Raw genomic sequence first — 23836 nt, 5'->3', positions numbered from 1 at the left:
CGCTTGGAAATTTACAGATAAATATATGCTATTCTGCTAGTTTGTGACTATGTTTTCAGGGTCTGACTGACTTTTACCTTCGTATGCATCATCTCCTCATCATCATCCGTTTCACAAGGTGGAAAGTATAAATAATGAAACTAATATTCTTAGATAGGATTTGAAGATTAAAAGAATTTATCAGTAATGTTGATCCTTTGAACTCACTTTCCTTTTCCTTCTAAACAGTCACACCTGGGCCTCCAGGTGTGCCAGAGGTGACAAAGATTACCAAGAATTCGATGACTGTTGTCTGGAGCAGGCCAGTTGCAGATGGTGGTAGTGAAGTAAGTGGCTACATCCTCGAGAAAAGAGATAAGAAGAGCCTGGGATGGTTTAAAGTTCTAAAGGAGACAATCCGTGACACCAGACAGAAAGTGACAGGACTCACGGAAAACAGTGACTACCAATACCGAGTTTGTGCTGTAAATGCTGCTGGACACGGTCCATTCTCTGAACCATCTGACTTCTACAGGGCTGCTGATCCAATTGGTAAGTGCAGCATCTTTGCCTCTGTCTTCTTTTGTGTGTGGCCAAATTGCACAGGATTACATAATTATTGTATTATGATTGGCCATTGCAGATCCTCCAGGCCCTCCTGCAAAGATAAGAATTGCAGATTCAACGAAATCATCCATCACTCTTGCCTGGAGTAAACCTGTCTATGATGGGGGCAGTGCTGTCACTGGGTATGTTGTTGCCATGAGACAAGGAGAGGAAGAGGAATGGACTGTTGTCTCTACCAAAGGAGAGGTCAGAACTACCGAATATGTGGTATCTAACCTGAAACCCGGAGTCAATTACTACTTCCAGGTATCTGCTGTAAACTGTGCCGGACAAGGAGAACCTATAGAAATGACTGAACCTGCACAAGCTAAAGACATACTTGGTATGTACCTCATGGTATGACTCTTTATTTAAGAGTACCTCCAGGAAATTACTTATTTCTGCTTTGAAATTCACTGTATATGTCCATTTTCTGTCTACAGAGGAACCAGAGATTGACCTGGATGTGGCTCTCAGGACCTCCATCATAGCTAAAGCCGGTGAAGATGTACATGTCCTGATTCCCTTCAAAGGCAGACCTCCACCTACCGTCACATGGAGAAAAGATGAGAAGAACCTTGGCAGTGATGCCAGATACAGCATTCAAAACACTGACTCATCTTCATTACTCATTATTCCTCAAGTCACTCGTAATGATACGGGCAAATATGTTCTCACAATAGAAAATGGAGTGGGTCAACCAAAGTCTTCAACCGTGAACGTTAAGGTGCTTGACACACCAGCCGCCTGCCAGAAACTACAGGTTAAACATGTCTCTCGAGGCACAGTCACTTTGCTCTGGGAGCCTCCTCTCATTGACGGAGGATCTCCCATAATTAACTACATCATTGAGAAGAAAGATGCCACCAAGAGAACATGGTCTTCAGTGTCACACAAATGTTCTAGCACCTCCTTTAAGGTAACAGATTTGTCAGAGAAAACTCCATTCTTCTTCAGAGTTCTTGCAGAAAATGAAATCGGAATTGGGGAACCGTGTGAAACAACAGAGCCGGTGAAGGCTGCCGAGGTCCCAGCTCCGATACGTGATCTCTCAGTGAAAGATTCCACAAAGACCTCTGTTACCTTGAGCTGGACCAAGCCTGACTTTGATGGTGGTAGTGTCATCACAGATTACGTTGTGGAAAGGAAAGGTAAAGGCGAACAAATGTGGTCACATGCTGGCACAAGTAAGACATGTGAAATTGAGGTTAGCCAACTCAAGGAACAGTCAGTCTTGGAGTTCAGGGTGTCTGCCAGAAACGAGAAGGGACTGAGTGATGCTGTCACTATTGGGCCCATTACAGTGAAAGAACTTATAATTCCACCTGAAGTTGACCTGTCAGAAATCCCTGGGGCACAAGTCACCGTGAGAATTGGGCATAATGTGCACCTTGAATTACCATATAAAGGAAAACCCAAACCATCCATCAGCTGGTTGAAAGATGGTTTGCCACTGAAAGAAAGTGAAAATGTCCGTTTGAGTAAAACTGAAAACAAACTTACTCTGAGTATTAAGAATGCAAAGAAGGAGAATGGAGGAAAATACACTGTTATTCTCGATAACGCAGTTTGTCGAAACTCATTCCCCATCACAGTCATCACACTTGGCCCACCATCAAAGCCTAAAGGGCCCATTCGCTTTGATGAAATCAAGGCTGACAGTGTCATCATGTCATGGGATGTGCCTGAAGATAATGGAGGAGGAGAAATTACCTGTTACAGCATTGAGAAGAGAGAAGCTTCACAAACTAATTGGAAGATGGTGTGTTCAAGTGTTGCCCGGACAACTTTCAAGGTTCCTAATCTAGTCAAAGATGCTGAATACCAGTTTAGAGTTAGAGCAGAAAACAGATATGGAGTCAGCCAGCCACTTGTCTCCAGCAGTATTGTGGCAAAACACCAGTTCAGGATTCCTGGCCCCCCAGGAAAGCCAGTTACATACAACGTGACTTCTGATGGCATATCACTAACTTGGGATGCTCCGGTTTATGACGGCGGTTCAGAAGTTACTGGATTCCATGTTGAAAAGAAAGAAAGAAACAGCATCCTCTGGCAAAGAGTTAATACATCACCAATATCTGGAAGAGAATACAGAGTCACAGGGCTAATGGAAGGCCTGGATTACCAGTTCCGTGTATTTGCTGAAAATTCTGCTGGCCTGAGCTCACCTAGTGACCCAAGCAAATTTACTTTAGCTGTTTCCCCAGTAGGTAAGTGACTGAGTATGATTCAAATGTATGTAATTCAGCAAATGAATGCATTAGTGACAAATACTGCCTTTCTTCCACATATAACCTTCTCACATGTCTTCCTGTCACTAGAGTGCTGTCAAGTAAGGCAAGAGAGCTGTCGAGTAAGGGATTATTTTAAACTGGTTTAAGAAAGTAATTTAAAATTCTTTTTTAAAAGACTCTGATACAAAAAAAAAAAACAAAAAAAAACCTGTTATTCATGGCTAAAATGAATGTGGAGGACTTATTCATTTTATTTTTCCTCCATTGAGGATTAAGAGTTGATGACATAAATAACGATACCTTTAACTTTCATACAACTTCTAGACCCACCTGGCACTCCTGACTATATTGACGTCACCAGAGAAACCATCACACTTAAATGGAACCCACCGTTGCGTGATGGAGGCAGTAAGATTGTGGCCTACACCATTGAGAAACGGCAAGGGAGCGAGCGCTGGGAAAGATGCAACTTTATTGACGTCACTGAGTGTCAGTACACGGTGACAGGACTTAGTCCTGGGGATCGATATGAGTTCAGAATAATTGCAAGAAATGCTGTTGGAACTGTAAGCCCGCCTTCGCAGTCTTCTGGCGTTATTATGACAAGAGATGAAAATGGTAAGCATTTACAGCTGATTTCCAATGTAACAATGATTTGTAACAATCATGTTTTTTTTTAAAACTATATTTTTGGCCCCTGATCTGTAAAGTGGGGATAGAAACATTTCATAGGAACTACCATGTCCATTATTGTATATGGAATGGATGCTCAGTGGAGACCTGCTGGCACATCACAGGGAAATTCTACTCAATATTCTGTGATTACCTATATGGGGAAAAAAATCTGAAAAAGAATGGATACGTGTATATGTATAACTGAATCATTTTGCTGTACATCAGAAATTAACACAACACTGTAAATCAACTATACTTCAATAAAATTTTAACATACAAATTACCAGAGGTTGTTAGTTGGATGAATTAGATTTTCTACCTTTTAGATGAAAAGAAGAAAAAATATGTAATTAGCATCAATTCTTTTAACCATGTCTATTATTTATTTCATTTGCATACAAATAGTAAACAAGTTGGAATGAGTTTTTAGCTTTGTAATTTCAGCAATATATAATAAAGAAAAAAGGTCTCAAGAATAACTGACCATCTCTACTGAAGTTACTAAAATACAACATAGATCCAACAGCACAATTATCACCTTGCTTGAGTATAGCCGCTGGCCTCTTATAGGAATTTGTTTGAATATGCAACAGTATTAGGAAGCAAATGATCTATAAACATTTCATTTCTCATTTTACAAATGGAGATATAAGATTAATAACATGACAGACATAACAAAGGAGATAACCTAATAATATGTAAATATTTAACCCCATAGTCTAAATTTTCAATTATCAACCCTACTTTCAAAATAGCCTTTTGTATAAGCATTACCTTTCCACACTTTATGATATGATACTAATACAAAACATGCTCTTTTATGTCTCATTAAACAAAACTAATGCATGTTATTTCTATTTCTTCTATAGTTGCACCAACAGTAGAGTTTGGCCCTGAGTACTTTGACGGTGTCGTTATTAAGTCTGGAGAGAGCCTTAGAATTAAAGCTTTGGTGCAAGGACGACCAGTACCTCGAGTAACTTGGTTCAAAGATGGAGCAGAAATTGATAAGAAGATGCATATAGAGATAACTGATGTACTTGGATCCACCAGCCTCTTTGTTAGAGATGCCACTCGGGATCATCGTGGTGTATATAGAGTGGAAGCCAAAAATGCATCTGGCTCCACAAAAGCAGAAATTACAGTGAAAGTACAAGGTATTCCTAAAATAGCTTCTTAATCTCATAATGTACAGGACTTTAAGACGTGCTTGATTGCATTTTAATGGACAAAGAAAAAGAAACTAACTCAAGGACGTTTTCCTCATAGATACACCGGGAAAACCAGTTGGGCCCATAAGATTCACCAATGTAACTGGCGAGAAGATGACCCTGTGGTGGGACGCGCCCCTCAATGATGGCTGTGCTCCTGTATCCCACTACCTCATTGAGAAACGGGAAACCAGCAGACTTGCTTGGGCACTAATTGAGGATAACTGTGAAGCCCTCAGCTACACTGCCACCAAACTAATAACTGGCAATGAATACCAATTCCGTGTTTCTGCTGTTAACAAGTTTGGGGTTGGCAGGCCACTGGATTCTGACCCCATTGTTGCTCAAATACAGTACAGTAAGTGTCCATTTTTACTAAGTGGTACTATGTCATAAGATTAACTCCCAAGCACACATGCCTAATTGGTTTCTTTCTTCCATTATTTTCACTTGACAGCTATTCCCGATGCCCCCGGCACGCCAGAACCTAGTAACGTAACAGGCAATAGCATTACCCTGACCTGGGCAAGGCCAGAATCGGACGGTGGCAGTGAAATTGAACAGTACATCCTTGAAAGGAGAGAAAAGAAAAGCACACGATGGGTGAAAGTGATCAGCAAACGACCGATCGCTGAGACAAGATTCAAAGTCACCGGTCTGACAGAGGGCAATGAGTATGAATTCCACGTCATGGCTGAGAATGCTGCGGGAGTAGGGCCTGCAAGTGGTATCTCAAGACTAATCAAATGCAGAGAGCCTGTCAGCCCGCCAGGCCCTCCCACTGTGGTCAAAGTGACAGACACATCAAAGACAACTGTGAGCTTAGAATGGTCTAAGCCAGTGTTTGATGGAGGCATGGAAATAATTGGGTATATTATTGAAATGTGCAAAGCTGACTTAGGAGACTGGCGCAAGGTGAATGCAGAAGCATGTGTGAAAACAAGATACACAGTCACCGACCTGCAAGCAGGTGAAGAATACAAATTCCGGGTTAGTGCTGTCAATGGTGCTGGAAAAGGAGACAGCTGTGAAGTGACTGGCACCATTAAAGCAGTTGACCGATTATCAGCTCCTGAGTTAGACATCGATGCCAACTTCAAGCAGACTCACATTGTCAGAGCTGGGGCCAGTATTCGCCTCTTCATTGCCTACCAGGGTAGACCAGCTCCCACAGCTGTGTGGAGCAAACCCGACTCTAACCTCAGCATACGGGCTGATATCCACACTACAGATTCCTTCAGCACCCTCACTGTGGAAAACTGCAACAGAAATGATGCAGGGAAATACACTCTGACTGTGGAAAACAACAGTGGCAGTAAGTCAATCACATTCACCGTAAAGGTGCTCGACTCTCCAGGCCCGCCTGGCCCGATCACCTTCAAGGATGTGACCCGGGGATCTGTTACATTGATGTGGGATGCCCCTCTCCTTGATGGTGGTGCCCGAATCCATCACTACGTGGTAGAGAAGCGAGAAGCCAGTCGCCGTAGCTGGCAGGTGGTCAGTGAAAAATGCATTCGTCAGATCCTCAAGGTCAATGACCTGGTAGAAGGCGTTCCATACTATTTCCGTGTCTCTGCAGAAAATGAGTATGGTGTTGGTGAACCCTATGAAATGCCAGAACCAATGGTGGCCACAGAACAGCCTGCTCCACCTAAGAGACTTGATGTTGTTGACACAAGCAAATCCTCTGCAGTCTTAGCTTGGCTTAAACCTGACCATGATGGAGGCAGCCGAATCACTGGCTACCTGCTCGAAATGAGACAAAAGGGATCTGACTTCTGGGTGGAAGCTGGTCACACCAAACAGCTGACTTACACGGTGGAGCGCCTTGTTGAGAACACTGAATATGAATTCCGTGTGAAGGCCAAGAACGATGCCGGCTACAGCGAACCCAGGGAAGCCTTCTCTTCTGTCATCATCAAGGAGCCTCAAATTGAGCCCACTGCTGATCTGACTGGAATTACCAATCAGCTCATTACTTGCAAAGCAGGAAGCACGTTTACCATTGATGTGCCAATCAGCGGTCGCCCTGCCCCCAAAGTAACATGGAAGCTTGAAGAAATGAGACTTAAGGAGACAGATCGAGTGGGCATCACAACAACAAAAGACAGAACCACCCTGACTGTCAAGGACAGCATGAGAGGTGACTCTGGAAGGTACTTCTTGACCCTGGAAAATACAGCTGGTGTTAAAACATTTACCATCACAGTTGTGGTCATCGGAAGGCCAGGTCCAGTAACAGGCCCCATTGAGGTATCATCTATCTCTGCTGAATCATGTGTCCTGTCATGGGCTGAACCTAAAGACGATGGAGGCACCGATATTACTAATTACATAGTTGAAAAGCGTGAGTCTGGTACAACAGCTTGGCAGCTGGTCAATTCCAGTGTCAAGCGCACACAGATTAAAGTCACTCATCTCACAAAATACATGGAATATTCTTTCCGTGTCAGTTCAGAGAACAGATTTGGCGTCAGCAAGCCTCTAGAATCAGCACCTATCATTGCTGAGCACCCATTTGGTAAGAAAAATAAAAATCCTATTTGTAAGTCTCTATCATGAAATACTTCCCCTGAATTTTATAAAATTATATTCATGTTTGATACCTTTGTTTCTATTTAGTCCCACCCAGTGCACCTACCAGACCTGAGGTCTACTATGTATCTGCCAATGCCATGTCTATTCGCTGGGAAGAACCCTACCATGATGGTGGCAGTAAAATCATTGGCTACTGGGTTGAGAAGAAAGAACGTAACACCATTCTCTGGGTGAAAGAAAACAAAGTGCCATGCTTAGAGTGCAACTACAAAGTGACCGGCTTGGTAGAAGGACTGGAATATCAGTTCAGAACATATGCACTCAATGCTGCAGGTGTTAGCAAGGCCAGCGAAGCTTCAAGACCTATGATGGCTCAAAACCCAGTTGGTAGGTATCAGAATTGAAGGGTACCTTTGTTATTTATCATCATTATCATTAGCACAATTCAGACTTGTGTTTGTTAACCTTATTTTTGCATCCTTTCCAGATGCACCAGGAAGACCAGAGGTGACAGATGTCACAAGATCAACAGTGTCACTGATTTGGTCTGCCCCTGTGTATGATGGAGGCAGCAAGGTTGTGGGCTACATTATAGAGCGTAAGCCAGTCAGCGAAGTTGGAGATGGTCGCTGGCTGAAGTGCAACTATACCATTGTATCTGACAACTTCTTCACCGTTACTGCTCTCAGCGAAGGAGACACTTACGAATTCCGTGTGTTGGCCAAGAATGCAGCAGGCGTAATTAGCAAAGGCTCAGAATCTACAGGCCCCGTCACTTGCCGAGATGAATATGGTAAAGAAAAAGTCCAATTTCTCCTTTTAAATGATCACAATTTCTGTGAAAATAAACTATCATATATTCATTCACATCTATTTTGCCTGTGACAGCTCCACCCAAAGCCGAACTGGACGCTAGATTACAGGGTGATCTGGTTACCATCAGAGCAGGCTCAGATCTTGTTCTCGATGCTGCAGTTGGTGGCAAACCTGAACCCAAAATTATCTGGACCAAAGGGGACAAGGAACTAGATCTCTGTGAAAAAGTCTCTTTGCAGTACACTGGCAAACGAGCAACTGCTGTGATCAAGTTCTGTGACAGAAGTGACAGTGGAAAATACACTCTAACAGTGAAGAATGCCAGTGGGACCAAGGCTGTGTCTGTCATGGTCAAAGTTCTCGGTAAGCATGTCAAATGATCTCTGATTTTCATAGCATTCTCCAGTGTAGGCAGAAAGAAAGATCATCATTTCCCATCCTTACACCTGTTTCAGATTCCCCTGGCCCATGTGGAAAGCTCACCGTCAGCAGAGTAACAGAGGAGAAGTGCACTTTAGCCTGGAGCCTTCCTCAGGAAGATGGAGGAGCAGAAATAACTCACTACATCGTGGAAAGACGTGAGACTAGCAGACTCAACTGGGTGATTGTTGAAGGCGAATGCCCAACCCTCTCCTATGTAGTTACCAGACTCATCAAGAACAACGAATACATATTCCGAGTGCGGGCAGTAAACAAATACGGCCCTGGTGTGCCTGTTGAATCAGAGCCCATTGTTGCCAGAAACTCGTTCAGTGAGTAGTAACACCTTTTAAACAACTTGGTAGTTGAAATGTGATGAGATCAGGGGGAGGGGAGGATGGTCTTATCAACTGATTTTGTGCAGTTCTGATCATCTTGTTATTTTCATAAAAATATAAACAGCTATTCCATCACGACCTGGCATACCTGAAGAAGTTGGGGCTAGCAAAGAGCATATCATCATTCAGTGGACAAAACCTGAATCTGACGGTGGCAGTGATATCAGCAACTACCTAGTAGACAAACGTGAGAAGAAGAGCTTGCGCTGGACACGTGTGAACAAAGACTATGTGGTGTATGATACCAGGCTGAAGGTGACTAACCTGATGGAAGGTTGTGCTTACCAGTTCCGGGTGACCGCAGTAAATGCTGCTGGTAACAGCGAGCCCAGTGAAGCTTCCAACTTCATCTCCTGCAGAGAACCATCATGTGAGTTCCAAGCATCATGCAGAAACCTAATGCCCATCAAAAGCCCTATTACAAATAGTTTTCCAACATACCATTTCCAAGAATTTGTAGAATTTATGAATGGTCTAGAAAGGCATATGCTTATTTGAAGGATCATAAATACAACCTAAGGAAGAAAACATTTCAACTACTACTTCTGTTAAGTAAGAAGTTACATGCCAAAAATTGTTGTAGTATTTTTCAATCTGTGAAAAAATAAATTATTCCACTACCAATATGAAAGGAATATGGTTTACAAATCTTCTTAAGATTGGAGAAAATTTCACTGTAATGAAAACTACTAACAAGAAAGACAAGGTCTCTTTTAAGAGGCTTAGCAGAGCATAAAGTTACTAGAATTTTAATAAGTACCTAATAAAATTGAGCTTGAAAGTAAGTGACAAATCCTTCTACAGAGTGTAAGCCCAAGAACTTAAAAAAAAAAAAATCACCAGTACTGAATCGGGGAAGTAGAAGAAATTGATATCTGTATGTATGGGGAAGTAGAAGAAATTGATATCTGTATGTATTAGAAATGCCGAGGTGACAAGTGATAGTAACCCCACTGAAAGCTGAGAAACTAAAGAAAAGGGCCTGAGAATGAGTACTATAAGCAATGAGCTTAGCTAGCAGAACAGAGCACAGCTAGCCAAAATAGCCAGAAAGAAACATCTACCTATCTAAAGAAGTTTAACTCTTAAGATAATAAGAACAGTAATAATAGAGCCTAAGTGCTATCCCGTAATGTCAGAAGAGCCTAGTTACAAAACTATCTCAGTGAGTGTGGACCAAGAACAACAATGCCTTCAGTGACCCCTGAAAACCAAAAATGCAAATCTCAAAGCTTCCCTATGTGTGTAATACCTGAAATCCCCCTTTTAAAATCCCACAGATACCCCTGGACCACCTTCTGCTCCGAGAGTCGTGGATACCACCAAACACAGCATTAGTTTAGCATGGACCAAGCCCATGTATGATGGTGGCACTGACATCACAGGATATGTCCTCGAAATGCAAGAGAAGGACACTGATCAGTGGTACCGAGTGCACACTAATGCCACAATAAGGAATAATGAATTCACTGTGACAGACCTCAAAATGGGCCAGAAGTATTCCTTCAGAGTTGCTGCTGTGAATGTGAAGGGTATGAGTGAATACAGCGAGTCAACTGCCGAAATTGAGCCCGTGGAACGACTAGGTATTTATAACATATAAGGTTTTAGGCAAATTATTTTCTCATCACACCTGTACATGAATTAATTACATTTTGACATTGACTTTCCAGAAATACCAGATCTTGAGCTTGCAGATGATTTAAAGAAGACTGTGACTGTCAGGGCTGGGGCCTCATTGCGGCTAATGGTATCTGTATCTGGAAGACCACCTCCCGTCATCACATGGAGCAAGAAGGGCATTGACCTTGCAAGCCGGGCCATCATTGACAACACTGAGAGCTACTCGTTACTTATCGTGGACAAAGTCAACCGTTATGATGCTGGAAAGTACACCATTGAAGCTGAAAATCAATCTGGAAAGAAATCAGCAACAGTCCTTGTGAAAGTATACGGTAAGTATTTGTCTTAAAATTGACTATTCTGTGAGTAGACACTTTAAAAAGATACACCTTGACCTATGATTGATCATCTTTTAAGGAAAGAACTATGAGGAATGCATTTTCCTACCAAAAAAAAAAAATCTGTTTTCTATATATATATGTATATAGATCAACCAATCTATCAGGCAAATAAGTATGAATCTTTCATTTTCTTTTGTTAGATACTCCTGGTCCCTGTCCTTCAGTCAAAGTTAAGGAAGTATCAAGAGATTCTGTGACAATTACTTGGGAAATCCCCACAGTAGATGGTGGGGCTCCTGTCAACAATTACATTATTGAGAAGCGTGAAGCTGCCATGAGAGCATTCAAAACAGTAACTACCAAATGCAGCAAGACACTCTACAGAATTTCCGGACTTATAGAAGGAACCATGTACTATTTCAGAGTTTTGCCGGAAAATATTTATGGCATTGGAGAACCTTGTGAAACATCTGATGCAGTTCTGGTCTCAGAAGTGCCTTTGATGCCCACAAAGCTAGAAGTGGTCGATGTCACCAAATCCACTGTTACCCTTGCCTGGGAAAAACCACTCTACGATGGCGGTAGCAGACTCACCGGCTATGTCCTCGAGGCCTGCAAAGCTGGCACCGAGAGATGGATGAAGGTCACCACCTTAAAACCCACAGTTCTAGAGCACACTGTTGTCTCCTTAAATGAAGGTGAACAGTACTTATTTAGAGTCAGAGCACAAAATGAGAAAGGTGTATCAGAACCAAGAGAGATCGTCACAGCCGTGACTGTACAAGACCTCAGAGGTATGTACCGAATCACCAAAATAACAACAATATGGAAGCAAAATGAAGAAAATACTCAGAATTCATAACACTTTGTCATTAGAAATGATACTTAAGAATAAATGCCTACTCTCTCTCACAGTGTTGCCGACGATTGACCTTTCTACCATGCCTCAAAAGACCATCCACGTCCCAGCCGGCAGACCAGTAGAGCTGGTGATACCCATTGCTGGTCGCCCACCTCCAGCTGCTTCCTGGTTCTTTGCTGGTTCTAAACTGAGAGAATCAGAGCGTGTCACAGTTGAAACTCATACTAAGGTGGCTAAATTAACCATCCGTGAAACCACTATCAAAGATACTGGAGAATATACACTTGAACTGAAGAATGCAACTGGAACTACTTCAGAGACCATTAAAGTTATCATTCTTGGTAAGGATGTGGGACAAAGACACACACAAGTTGCTGATGTTCAGGCACCCAGTTTTGATTTGAAGTGAAAATTAATTCCTGGGATTTCTTTTTCTTTCACAGACAAGCCTGGTCCACCAACTGGGCCTATCAAGATTGATGAAATTGATGCTACTTCGATTACTATTTCCTGGGAACCCCCTGAACTGGATGGCGGTGCCCCACTGAGTGGTTATGTGGTAGAACAACGTGATGCCCATCGTCCAGGATGGCTGCCAGTATCTGAATCAGTGACTAGATCAACATTTAAGTTTACCAGACTCATTGAAGGAAATGAGTATGTGTTCCGTGTGGCTGCGACGAACCGCTTCGGGATTGGCTCCTACTTGCAGTCTGAGGTCATAGAATGCCGCAGCCGCATCAGTAAGTCCCAGGACCCTTCCACCGTTCTCCCCACCCCTGATTCTCAGTGCTAACAGAAACGAGTTTGTTTGTGATATGCCCAAATATAAGTGAAAATAGGTCATAAAATTAATCTCAGGGTCTAATATTTCCAAACCCCCCTTCTTTTCTGGGAGTTTTTCAACATGGTTAGATTTTTTTCTGTTAATGAAAGACAGAGAGGAGGAGGGAAATCAGGGAGGAATAGATAGAAGGAAAGAGGAAGGGAGTACCGGCTGTTAAAGAGAGAAAAAACAGAACACGCACTTAATAAATGTTTATAAAGTTAAAAATGAGGAAGAGCAAGAAAAGTACAAAAATGAAAACACAAGAAAAACAGTTATAAGACCCTTATATGCCATTTGAAAATGGTATGTGCAAGGCACTTATACAAATGTATGGGTCTTAAGTGTATTCATGTTTCCATGTTGTGTTCACCTCTGTCTTGCTGCAGGTATTCCTGGACCTCCAGAAACATTACAGGTATTCGATGTCTCCCGTGATGGCATGACACTTACATGGTACCCACCAGGAGATGACGGTGGCTCCCAAGTGACTGGATATATCGTGGAACGCAAGGAAGTGAGAGCAGATCGCTGGGTCCGTGTAAATAAAGTACCAGTGACGATGACGCGGTACCGTTCCACTGGCCTTATTGAAGGCTTAGAATATGAACACCGTGTCACAGCCATTAACGTGAGAGGAAGTGGAAAACCAAGCCGTCCTTCCAAACCCACCGTTGCCATGGATCCAATTGGTAAATACATTTAATACAAGTTTATTGGGGTATAATTTAATGTAGTAACATGCACCCTCCTGAAATATAGAATTAAGTTCTGGAAAATGTACTGTTATATAACCACTATCACAACCAAAATGTAGGATATTTCCATCAACCCAAAAGTCCACTGGTGTCCTTTATCATTATCAACCCCCTCACCACACCAGCCCCTGGCAGCTTTTGACAAATAACGTTTTATATTCTTCTCTTTAGTCTACTTCTCCCTCCTTAAAATGGGACTCTCCACATATGCCCTGTATCACAATTAAATTTTTAAAGCAAGTTAATGTTTCTGGAGACACATTAAAGATACATGTAAGATAGTTGTAGTGACCAGAAATAAAGCACATATAAGTCAAAGGAAAAGCAAGAGCTGATGAAGTGAATTTTTACAAACTAAAAAACATTCTGACGTTACAGTCCATGTTTCCGTAACTTGTTAGGTGGTGCATTTGATTTTCAACTTATGCAGCAACTTTAACAAGTTATATTGTTGTCTTATTCCCAGCTCCTCCAGGAAAGCCACAGAACCCAAGAGTTACTGATACAACAAGGACATCAGTCTCCTTGGCCTGGAGTGTTCCACAAGATGAAGGAGGATCTAAAGTCACAGGCTACTTGATTGAAATGCAAAAAGTAGATCAACATGAATGGACCAAATGTAACACAACCCCAACCAAGATTCGAGAGTATACCCTCACACACCTACCTCAGGGCGCCGAGTACAGATTCCGTGTCCTCGCCTGCAATGCTGGTGGACCTGGGGAGCCCGCTGAGGTACCAGGAACAGTCAAAGTCACTGAAATGCTTGGTAAGACCTATGATCATTCCCCTTCTGCTTGAATCGCCTTAAGACTTACTTCCTACACCTGCCCTCTGCCCCCCACAAATACTAAATGTAACCCTACCTTTTTTCCCAGAATATCCTGACTATGAACTTGATGAACGCTACCAGGAAGGTATCTTGGTAAGACAAGGTGGAGTCATCAGACTTACCATACCAATCAAAGGAAAACCATTCCCAATATGTAAATGGACCAAGGAAGGCCAAGATATCAGTAAGCGTGCCATGATTGCAACCTCTGAAACGCACACAGAGCTCGTAATCAAAGAAGCAGACAGGGATGATTCTGGCACTTACGACCTGGTTCTGGAAAACAAATGTGGCAAGAAGGCTGTCTACATCAAGGTCAGGGTAATAGGAAGTCCCAACACTCCAGAAGGACCGCTTGAATATGATGACATCCAAGCTCGCTCTGTAAGGGTCAGCTGGAGAGCCCCTGCTGATGACGGAGGTGCCGACATCTTAGGCTACATCCTCGAGAGGCGAGAGGTGCCCAAAGCCGCCTGGTACACCATTGATTCCAGAGTCCGAGGTACATCTTTGGTGGTAAAAGGCCTCAAAGAAAACGTGGAATACCATTTCCGTGTTTCAGCAGAAAACCAGTTTGGAATAAGCAAACCCTTGAAATCTGAGGAACCAGTCATACCAAAAACACCACTGAGTAAGTGCCCTTCCAACCACAACACTGTAAAAATCTTTAGTACTCTTTTGTTTCAAAATGAAAGCCACCAGCTTACAGGATTTGGGACTGTACTCTAACACTTGTGTATTTCCCACTTATATTCCCAGACCCTCCAGAGCCTCCAAGCAACCCTCCAGAAGTACTCGATGTGACCAAGAGTTCTGTCAGCCTGTCCTGGTCCCGACCCAAAGACGATGGTGGTTCCCGGGTTACGGGCTACTACATTGAACGCAAGGAGACGTCCACTGACAAGTGGGTCAGACACAACAAGACTCAGATCACCACCACAATGTACACTGTCACCGGGCTCGTTCCAGATGCTGAATATCAATTCCGCATCATCGCACAGAATGACGTCGGCCTAAGCGAGACCAGCCCTGCTTCTGAACCTGTTGTTTGCAAAGATCCATTCGGTAAGGAAAGCTTTTCCCAAGGGATTGGAATCAGAGAGGCAAGCCATCCTTGGTCTTTTTCTTTTATTTCGGCAGTAAAGCTGATTGCCTTTTCAACTATTTTCAAATATTTCAGATAAACCAAGCCAGCCTGGAGAACTTGAGATCCTTTCAATATCCAAAGACAGCGTCACTTTACAGTGGGAGAAGCCTGAGTGTGATGGTGGCAAAGAAATCCTTGGATACTGGGTTGAATACAGACAATCTGGAGACAGTGCCTGGAAGAAGAGCAATAAAGACCGCATCAAGGACAGGCAGTTCACAATAGGAGGGTTGCTGGAAGCTACTGAGTATGAATTCAGGGTTTTCGCTGAGAATGAGACAGGGCTAAGCAGACCTCGAAGAACTGCTATGTCTGTAAAGACGAAACTAACATGTAAGTAGCTGTTTGTTTTCTGCTTATGGTTTACAAGCTAACATCTACTGAGTCTAGAGGAAGAATGAGCTAACCTCAGCAGTGAACTGAGCTCATTCCTAAAGCAGTTTCTTCCAAGGGTTTTTAAATACTCCTAATATGACTTGAAGGGTCAACAGATGTACCCCGCTTCAGTGAACCTACATAAGGGCAATGATACTACAGGGTTATGGAGAACTCATGTTTCCCAAAACCCTGCACATTGTTAATGCTTCCCAATCATAAAAATCACACTACATAATAATATGATGATGTGTTCATTGAATCCCTTTTTCCCCAGATGAAATCATGGTGTCTAATAAAGTATCAGTCAATAGATCGATTCATTCCTGATAAACAAGGAGAGAGGACTAGAGATCCAGTAGTAATAATAATGCCTTAATGTTATCTTTCACACCCTTTAGCTGGAGAGGCCCCAGGAGTACGCAAAGAAATGAAGGATGTTATCACCAAACTGGGCGAAGCTGCCCAACTCTCATGCCAGATTGTTGGGAGGCCTCTACCTGACATTAAATGGTACCGCTTTGGTAAGGAGCTCATTCAAAGCCGGAAGTACAAAATGTCCTCAGATGGACGCACACATACCCTGACGGTAATGACAGAGGAACAAGAAGATGAAGGTGTTTACACCTGCGTAGCTATCAATGAGGTCGGAGAGGTAGAAACCAGTAGCAAACTTCTCCTGCAAGCAACTCCACAGTTCCATCCCGGTTACCCACTGAAAGAGAAGTATTACGGCGCTGTGGGTTCAACACTTCGACTTCATGTTATGTACATCGGTCGTCCAGTACCTGCCATCACTTGGTTCTATGGCCAAAAACTTTTGCAAAACTCAGAAAACATTACTATTGAAAACACTGAGCACTATACTCATCTGGTCATGAAGAATGTCCAACGTAAGACTCACGCTGGGAAGTACAAAGTTCAGCTCAGCAATGTGCTGGGAACAGTGGATGCCATCCTTGACGTGGAAATACAAGGTATTATGTTTTCATTTTTGGTGGTTTTTCTTTTTTAATTTAAAGAAAGAAAATCTTGGGAGACATATTATCGACAACACTACAACTGTATTTTCCCCCAACAGATAAACCAGACAAACCTACAGGACCAATTGTGATTGAAGCTCTATTGAAGAACTCAGCAGTGATCAGCTGGAAGCCACCTGCAGATGATGGTGGCTCCTGGATCACCAATTATGTGGTGGAGAAATGTGAGGCCAAGGAAGGGGCTGAATGGCAATTGGTGTCTTCAGCCATCTCGGTGACAACCTGTAGAATTGTGAACCTTACAGAAAACGCTGGCTACTACTTCCGAGTTTCAGCTCAGAACACTTTTGGCATCAGTGATCCTCTGGAAGTCCCCTCGGTTGTGATCATTAAGAGTCCATTTGGTGAGTACAACCTCTACAATCTTCATAGGGCAAAATTCCATCTGTACATAAAACTTTAACGGAAATCAGTTCTGCAAGGAAATGGCAAAGATTCAGCTAAAGTACAAGTGCCTATTATCTCACTTAAACCGAATTTTTGCTTATCTAAAAGAGCAAATATTTACCCTACCCCCTTCTTTAAAAAGGAACTTTGTACATTGATAAGTTTCTTAGCATCAAGCAACCAATTTCATTTTTCTGGAATAGTCATTCTTAATAGAACTGTGGGTTCATAACATTTTACTTTTTTAAAAAAATGAGCTTTTCATAAAGCTGTTTGTTTCATTCCATGAATCAAATGCTATTTGTTTGTTTCAAACAGAAAAGCCAGGTGCTCCTGGCAAGCCAACTATTACTGCTGTCACAAAAGATTCTTGTGTTGTGGCCTGGAAGCCACCTGCCAGTGATGGAGGAGCAAAGATTAGAAATTACTACCTTGAGAAGCGTGAGAAGAAACAGAACAAATGGATTTCTGTGACAACAGATGAAATTCGAGAAACCGTCTTTTCGGTGCAAAACCTTATTGAAGGTCTTGAATATGAGTTCCGTGTGAAATGTGAAAACCTAGGTGGGGAAAGTGAATGGAGTGAAATATCAGAACCTGTCACTCCCAAATCTGATGTTCCAATTCAGGCACCACACTTTAAAGAGGAACTGAGAAATCTAAATGTCAGATATCAGAGCAATGCTACTTTGGTCTGCAAAGTGACTGGTCATCCGAAACCTATTGTGAAGTGGTACCGACAAGGCAAAGAAATCATTGCAGATGGATTAAAGTACAGAATTCAAGAGTTTAAGGGTGGCTACCACCAGCTCATCATTGCAAGTGTCACAGATGATGATGCCACAGTTTACCAAGTCAGAGCTACCAACCAAGGAGGATCTGTGTCTGGCACTGCCTCCTTGGAAGTGGAAGGTAAAAACAAATCAGTAAACATCAATTTGGTGCTAGATTACATGTTAGTAATTGGGGGGAGGTAGTGCTCTTAAACAGTGCTGGGTATTGCTAAATTACATTCTTCCTTCTTCTATTCTGCTACAGTTCCAGCCAAGATCCACTTGCCTAAAACTCTTGAAGGCATGGGGGCAGTCCACGCTCTCCGAGGTGAAGTGATCAGCATCAAGATCCCTTTCAGTGGCAAACCAGATCCAGTGATCACCTGGCAGAAAGGACAAGATCTTATCGACAACAACGGCCACTACCAAGTTATTGTCACAAGATCTTTCACATCCCTCGTTTTCCCCAATGGAGTAGAGAGGAAAGATGCTGGTTTCTATGTGGTCTGTGCTAAAAACAGATTTGGAATTGATCAGAAGACAGTTGAACTGGACGTGGCTGATGTCCCCGACCCACCCAGAGGTGTCAAAGTTAGCGACGTCTCAAGAGATTCTGTCAACTTGACATGGACTGCGCCAGCTTCTGATGGTGGCAGCAAAATCACCAACTACATTGTTGAAAAATGTGCAACTACTGCAGAAAGATGGATCCGTGTAGGACAGGCCCGAGAAACACGTTATACCGTAATCAACTTATTTGGAAAAACCAGTTACCAGTTCCGTATAATAGCGGAAAATAAATTTGGCCTGAGCAAGCCTTCTGAGCCTTCAGAACCAACCATAACCAAGGAAGATAAGACTAGAGCTATGAACTATGATGAAGAGGTGGATGAGACCAGGGAAGTTTCCATGACCAAAGCTTCTCACTCTTCAACCAAGGAACTCTATGAGAAGTATATGATTGCTGAAGATCTTGGGCGTGGTCAGTTTGGAATTGTCCACCGTTGTGTTGAAACATCCTCGAAGAAGACATACATGGCCAAATTTGTTAAAGTGAAAGGGGCTGATCAGGTTTTGGTAAAGAAAGAAATTTCCATTCTAAACATTGCTAGGCACCGAAACATCTTATACCTCCATGAATCATTTGAAAGCATGGAAGAATTAGTTATGATCTTTGAGTTCATATCAGGACTTGACATATTTGAACGCATTAACACAAGTGCTTTTGAACTTAACGAGAGAGAAATTGTAAGTTATGTTCGCCAGGTGTGCGAAGCACTTGAGTTCTTACATAGTCATAATATTGGGCACTTTGACATTAGACCAGAAAACATCATTTACCAAACAAGAAGGAGCTCCACGATTAAAATCATAGAATTTGGTCAAGCCCGTCAGCTGAAGCCAGGGGACAACTTTAGGCTTCTGTTCACTGCCCCTGAGTACTATGCACCTGAAGTCCACCAGCATGATGTTGTCAGCACAGCCACGGACATGTGGTCACTCGGAACACTGGTGTATGTGCTGTTGAGTGGCATGAATCCGTTCCTGGCTGAAACTAACCAACAGATAATTGAGAACATCATGAATGCTGAATATACCTTTGATGAAGAAGCATTCAAAGAGATCAGCCTCGAAGCCATGGACTTTGTTGACCGGCTGTTAGTGAAAGAAAGAAAATCTCGCATGACAGCATCTGAAGCCCTCCGGCACCCATGGCTGAAGCAGAAGATAGAAAGTGTCAGTACTAAAGTTATCAGAACATTGAAACACCGACGTTACTACCACACCCTGATCAAGAAAGATCTCAACATGGTTGTGTCTGCAGCCCGGATTTCCTGTGGTGGTGCAATTCGATCTCAGAAGGGAGTGAGTGTTGCTAAAGTTAAAGTGGCTTCCATTGAAATCGGCCCAGTTTCTGGGCAGATAATGCATGCAGTCAGTGAAGAAGGAGGCTATGTCAAATACGTATGCAAAATTGAAAACTATGATCAGTCTACCCAAGTGACTTGGTACTTTGGTGTCAGACAGCTGGAGAACAGTGAAAAATATGAAATCACCTATGACGATGGAGTGGCTACCATGTATGTCAAACACATTACGAAATTCGATGATGGTACCTACAGATGCAAGGTAGTTAATGATTACGGTGAAGACAGTTCTTACGCAGAGCTATTTGTTAAAGGCGTGAGAGAAGTTTATGACTACTACTGCCGTAGAACCATGAGGAAAATTAAGCGCAGAACAGATACCATGAGACTCCTGGAAAGGCCACCAGAATTCACCCTGCCTCTCTATAACAAGACAGCTTATGTGGGTGAAAATGTCCGGTTTGGAGTAACTATAACCGTCCACCCAGAGCCTCGTGTAACATGGTATAAATCAGGTCAGAAAATCAAACCAGGTGATGATGATAGGAAGTACACATTCGAGTCAGACAAGGGTCTTTACCAATTAACAATCCACAGTGTTACTATGGAGGATGATGCCGAATACACTGTGGTGGCAAGGAACAAATACGGTGAGGATAGCTGCAAAGCTAAGCTGACTGTCACTCCACACCCACCTCCAACAGATACAACCTTGAGACCGATGTTCAAACGGCTACTGGCAAATGCAGAATGCCAGGAAGGCCAAAGTGTCTGCTTCGAGATCAGAGTGTCTGGCATCCCCCCGCCAACATTAAAATGGGAGAAAGATGGTCAGCCTCTGTCCCTTGGGCCTAACATTGAAATCATCCATGAAGGCTTGGATTATTATGCCTTGCACATCAGGGATACTCTGCCTGAAGACACAGGTTATTACAGGGTCACAGCTACAAACACAGCTGGATCCACCAGCTGCCAGGCCCACCTACAAGTGGAACGCCTGAGGTATGTCAAACAGGAATTCAAGACTAAGGAGGAGAGAGAACGACACGTACAGAGGCAAATTGACAAGACGCTCAGAATGGCTGAAATTCTTTCTGGAACTGAGACTGTGTCACTGACACACGTTGCCCAGGAGGCACTGAGGGAAGCTGCCATCCTTTACAAACCTGCTATAAGCACCAAGACCGTGAAAGGGGAGTACCGACTTGAGACAGAAGAGAAGAAAGAGGAGAGAAAATTCCGCATGCCCTACGAAGTACCAGAGCCACGCAAATTCAAACAGACCACCATAGAAGAAGACCAACACATTAAGCAGTTCGTGCCTATGTCTGACATGAAATGGTACAAAAAGATACGGGATCAATTTGAAATGCCTGGGAAGATTGACAGATTCGTACAGAAAAGACCCAAGCGCATCCGCCTTTCAAGATGGGAACAGTTCTATGTGATGCCTCTTCCACGCATCACGGATCAATACAGACCGAGATGGCGGATCCCCAAACTGTCCCAAGATGACCTTGAAATGGTGAGACCAGCCCGCCGGCGTACACCTTCGCCCGATTACTACTTTTATTACAGACCCAGGAGACGCTCTCTCGGTGACATCTCAGATGAAGAATTACTCCTGCCCATTGACGACTACCTGGCAATGAAGAGAACGGAGGAGGAGAGGCTGCGTCTTGAAGAAGAGCTGGAACTGGGATTTTCCGCCTCTCCCCCCAGCCGAAGCCCTCCACGTTTTGAGCTTTCGAGTCTGCGCTACTCCTCCCCATCAGCTCACGTCAAGGTGGAGGAAGCGAGAAAAGACTTCAGATACTCAACGTACCACATCCCCACGAGGGAAGAGACCAGCACCAGCTACGCGGAGCTGCGGGAGCGGCACGCCCTGGCCTCATACCGGCAGCCCAGACAGCGGCAGAGGATCATGGCAGAGAGGGAGGACCATGAGCTGCTGCGGCCGGTTACCACCATACAGCGCCTCTCGGAGTACAAAAGCGAGCTGGACCACATGTCGAAGGAAGAGAAATCCAGAAAGAAATCAAGACGACAGAGAGAAGTAACTGAAATAACAGAAATCGAGGAAGAATATGAGATCGCCAAACACGCTCAGAGAGAGACATCCTCCTCTGTGTCCCGGCTCCTGAGACGAAGGCGCTCCCTGTCCCCCACATACATCGAGTTAATGAGGCCAGTGTCCGAGCTGATCCGGCCACGGACACAGCCGGCTGAGGAAGATGAAGAGGACGCAGAAAGAAGGTCTCCGACGCCCGAGAGGACACGCCCACGTTCCCCCAGCCCCGTGTCTAGTGAGCGATCACTGTCAAGGTTTGAGAGGTCCGCGAGATTTGATATCTTCTCCAGGTACGAGTCCATGAAAGCAGCTTTAAAGACTCAGAAGACCTCAGAAAGGAAGTATGAGGTCTTAAGCCAGCAGCCTTTTACGCTGGACCACGCCCCTCGAATCACACTGAGGATGCGCTCCCACAGGGTGCCTTGTGGCCAAAGTACACGTTTCATCTTAAACGTTCAGTCGAAGCCAACCGCGGAGGTTAAATGGTACCACAATGGCGTAGAACTCCAAGAGAGCAGTAAGATCCACTACACCAACACCAGTGGGGTCCTGACCCTGGAAATTCTAGACTGCCATATTGATGACAGCGGAACTTACCGTGCTGTGTGCACCAACTACAAAGGCGAGGCTTCTGACTACGCAACCTTGGACGTCACAGGTGGGGATTACACCACCTACGCCTCCCGGCGCAGAGACGAAGATGTGCCGCGATCCGTCTTCCCCGAGCTGACCAGGACGGAGGCATATGCTGTTTCCTCATTTAAGAAAACATCTGAGATGGAAGCTTCCTCTGCAGTCAGGGAAGTGAAATCACAGATGACAGAGACAAGGGAAAGTCTCTCATCCTACGAACACTATGCATCTGCAGAAATGAAAAGTGCTGCCATCGAAGAAAAGTCGCTGGAAGAAAAATCCACACACAGAAAAATCAAGACGACTCTGGCAGCAAGACTTCTCACAAAACCAAGGTCCATAACAGTCTATGAAGGTGAGCCTGCAAGGTTTTCTTGTGATACCGATGGCGAGCCGGTACCAACGGTGACCTGGCTGCGCGGAGGACAAGTCATAAGCACTTCCGCCCGCCACCAAGTGACCACCACAAAGTACAAGTCGACCTTCGAGATCTCTTCAGTCCAGGCTTCTGATGAGGGCACCTACAGCGTGGTGATAGAAAACAGCGAAGGGAAGCAAGAGGCACAGTTTACTCTGACCATTCAAAAGGCCAGGGTTCCTGAAAAGACCGTGACATCACCACCAAGAGTCAAATCCCCAGAGCCTCGAGTAAAATCCCCAGAAGGGGTTAAGTCTCCAAAACGAGTGAAATCTCCAGAACTGGTGACTTCTCACCCCAAAGCCGTAGCACCCACAGAGACAAAACCCACACCAACAGAGAGAGTTCAGCAGCTGCCAGTTGCTGCCCCACCCAAAATAATCCAGTCCCTGAAAGCGGAAGCTTCTAAAGACATAGCAAAGCTGACCTGTGTGGTGGAAAGTAGTGTATTATGTGCAAAAGAGGTCACTTGGTATAAAGACGGCAAGAAACTGAAGGAAAATGGACACTTCCAGTTTCATTACTCAGCGGATGGTACCTTTGAGCTCAAAATCCATAACCTCTCTGAATCCGATTGTGGAGAATATGTTTGTGAGATTTCTGGTGAAGGTGGAACTTCCAAAACTAACTTCCAATTTGTGGGACAAGCCTTTAAGAGTATCCATGAGCAGGTATCAAGCATATCAGAAACCAAGAAAGCAGCTGAGAGAACCACTGAATCAACAGAAACCAAGAAAATAGCTCAGAAAACTGCTGAACCAACAGAAACCAAGAAAACTGAACCAAAAGCTCCTGAACCAATTTCCACAAAACCAGTAATTGTTACTGGGCTACAGGATACAACTGTGTCTTCAGACAATGTTGCTAAATTTACAGTTAAAGCTTCTGGAGAACCCTGGCCGACTGTCCTCTGGACAAAGGATGGAAAGGTAACCAGTTCTTAAATGACCTTTAATTTTATCTTCCAAAAAACAAAACTTTTCCTCTTTCCCATCTCCC

At 43.7% G+C, this 23836-nt stretch overlaps 1 protein-coding gene across 2 annotated transcripts in view; it reads left to right on the top strand.

Annotated features, from left to right (window-relative positions):
- Positions 1-23836, top strand: part of TTN (titin) — a 274931-nt gene that overhangs the window by 246688 nt on the left and 4407 nt on the right. For both annotated transcript variants that reach the window (XM_047772981.1, XM_047772982.1), the window contains 26 exons: positions 229-531; positions 623-928; positions 1029-2795; positions 3144-3437; positions 4364-4651; positions 4764-5063; positions 5163-7229; positions 7331-7633; positions 7734-8039; positions 8135-8425; positions 8518-8814; positions 8945-9250; positions 10161-10466; positions 10554-10835; positions 11045-11638; positions 11760-12047; positions 12150-12449; positions 12922-13224; positions 13757-14059; positions 14169-14753; positions 14882-15187; positions 15303-15602; positions 16046-16621; positions 16726-17031; positions 17393-17986; positions 18113-23766. In XM_047772981.1, the coding sequence (XP_047628937.1) occupies positions 229-531; positions 623-928; positions 1029-2795; positions 3144-3437; positions 4364-4651; positions 4764-5063; positions 5163-7229; positions 7331-7633; positions 7734-8039; positions 8135-8425; positions 8518-8814; positions 8945-9250; positions 10161-10466; positions 10554-10835; positions 11045-11638; positions 11760-12047; positions 12150-12449; positions 12922-13224; positions 13757-14059; positions 14169-14753; positions 14882-15187; positions 15303-15602; positions 16046-16621; positions 16726-17031; positions 17393-17986; positions 18113-23766 (17525 nt within the window). The remainder of the gene's footprint in view (positions 1-228; positions 532-622; positions 929-1028; positions 2796-3143; positions 3438-4363; positions 4652-4763; positions 5064-5162; positions 7230-7330; positions 7634-7733; positions 8040-8134; positions 8426-8517; positions 8815-8944; positions 9251-10160; positions 10467-10553; positions 10836-11044; positions 11639-11759; positions 12048-12149; positions 12450-12921; positions 13225-13756; positions 14060-14168; positions 14754-14881; positions 15188-15302; positions 15603-16045; positions 16622-16725; positions 17032-17392; positions 17987-18112; positions 23767-23836) is intronic.

Source organism: Phacochoerus africanus, chromosome 3 (genome assembly GCF_016906955.1).
Source record: "Phacochoerus africanus isolate WHEZ1 chromosome 3, ROS_Pafr_v1, whole genome shotgun sequence".
NCBI classification, from domain to species: domain Eukaryota; kingdom Metazoa; phylum Chordata; class Mammalia; order Artiodactyla; family Suidae; genus Phacochoerus; species Phacochoerus africanus.
Note: the sequence above shows the minus strand (reverse complement) of the source record. Positions and strands in the feature narration are given on the sequence as shown.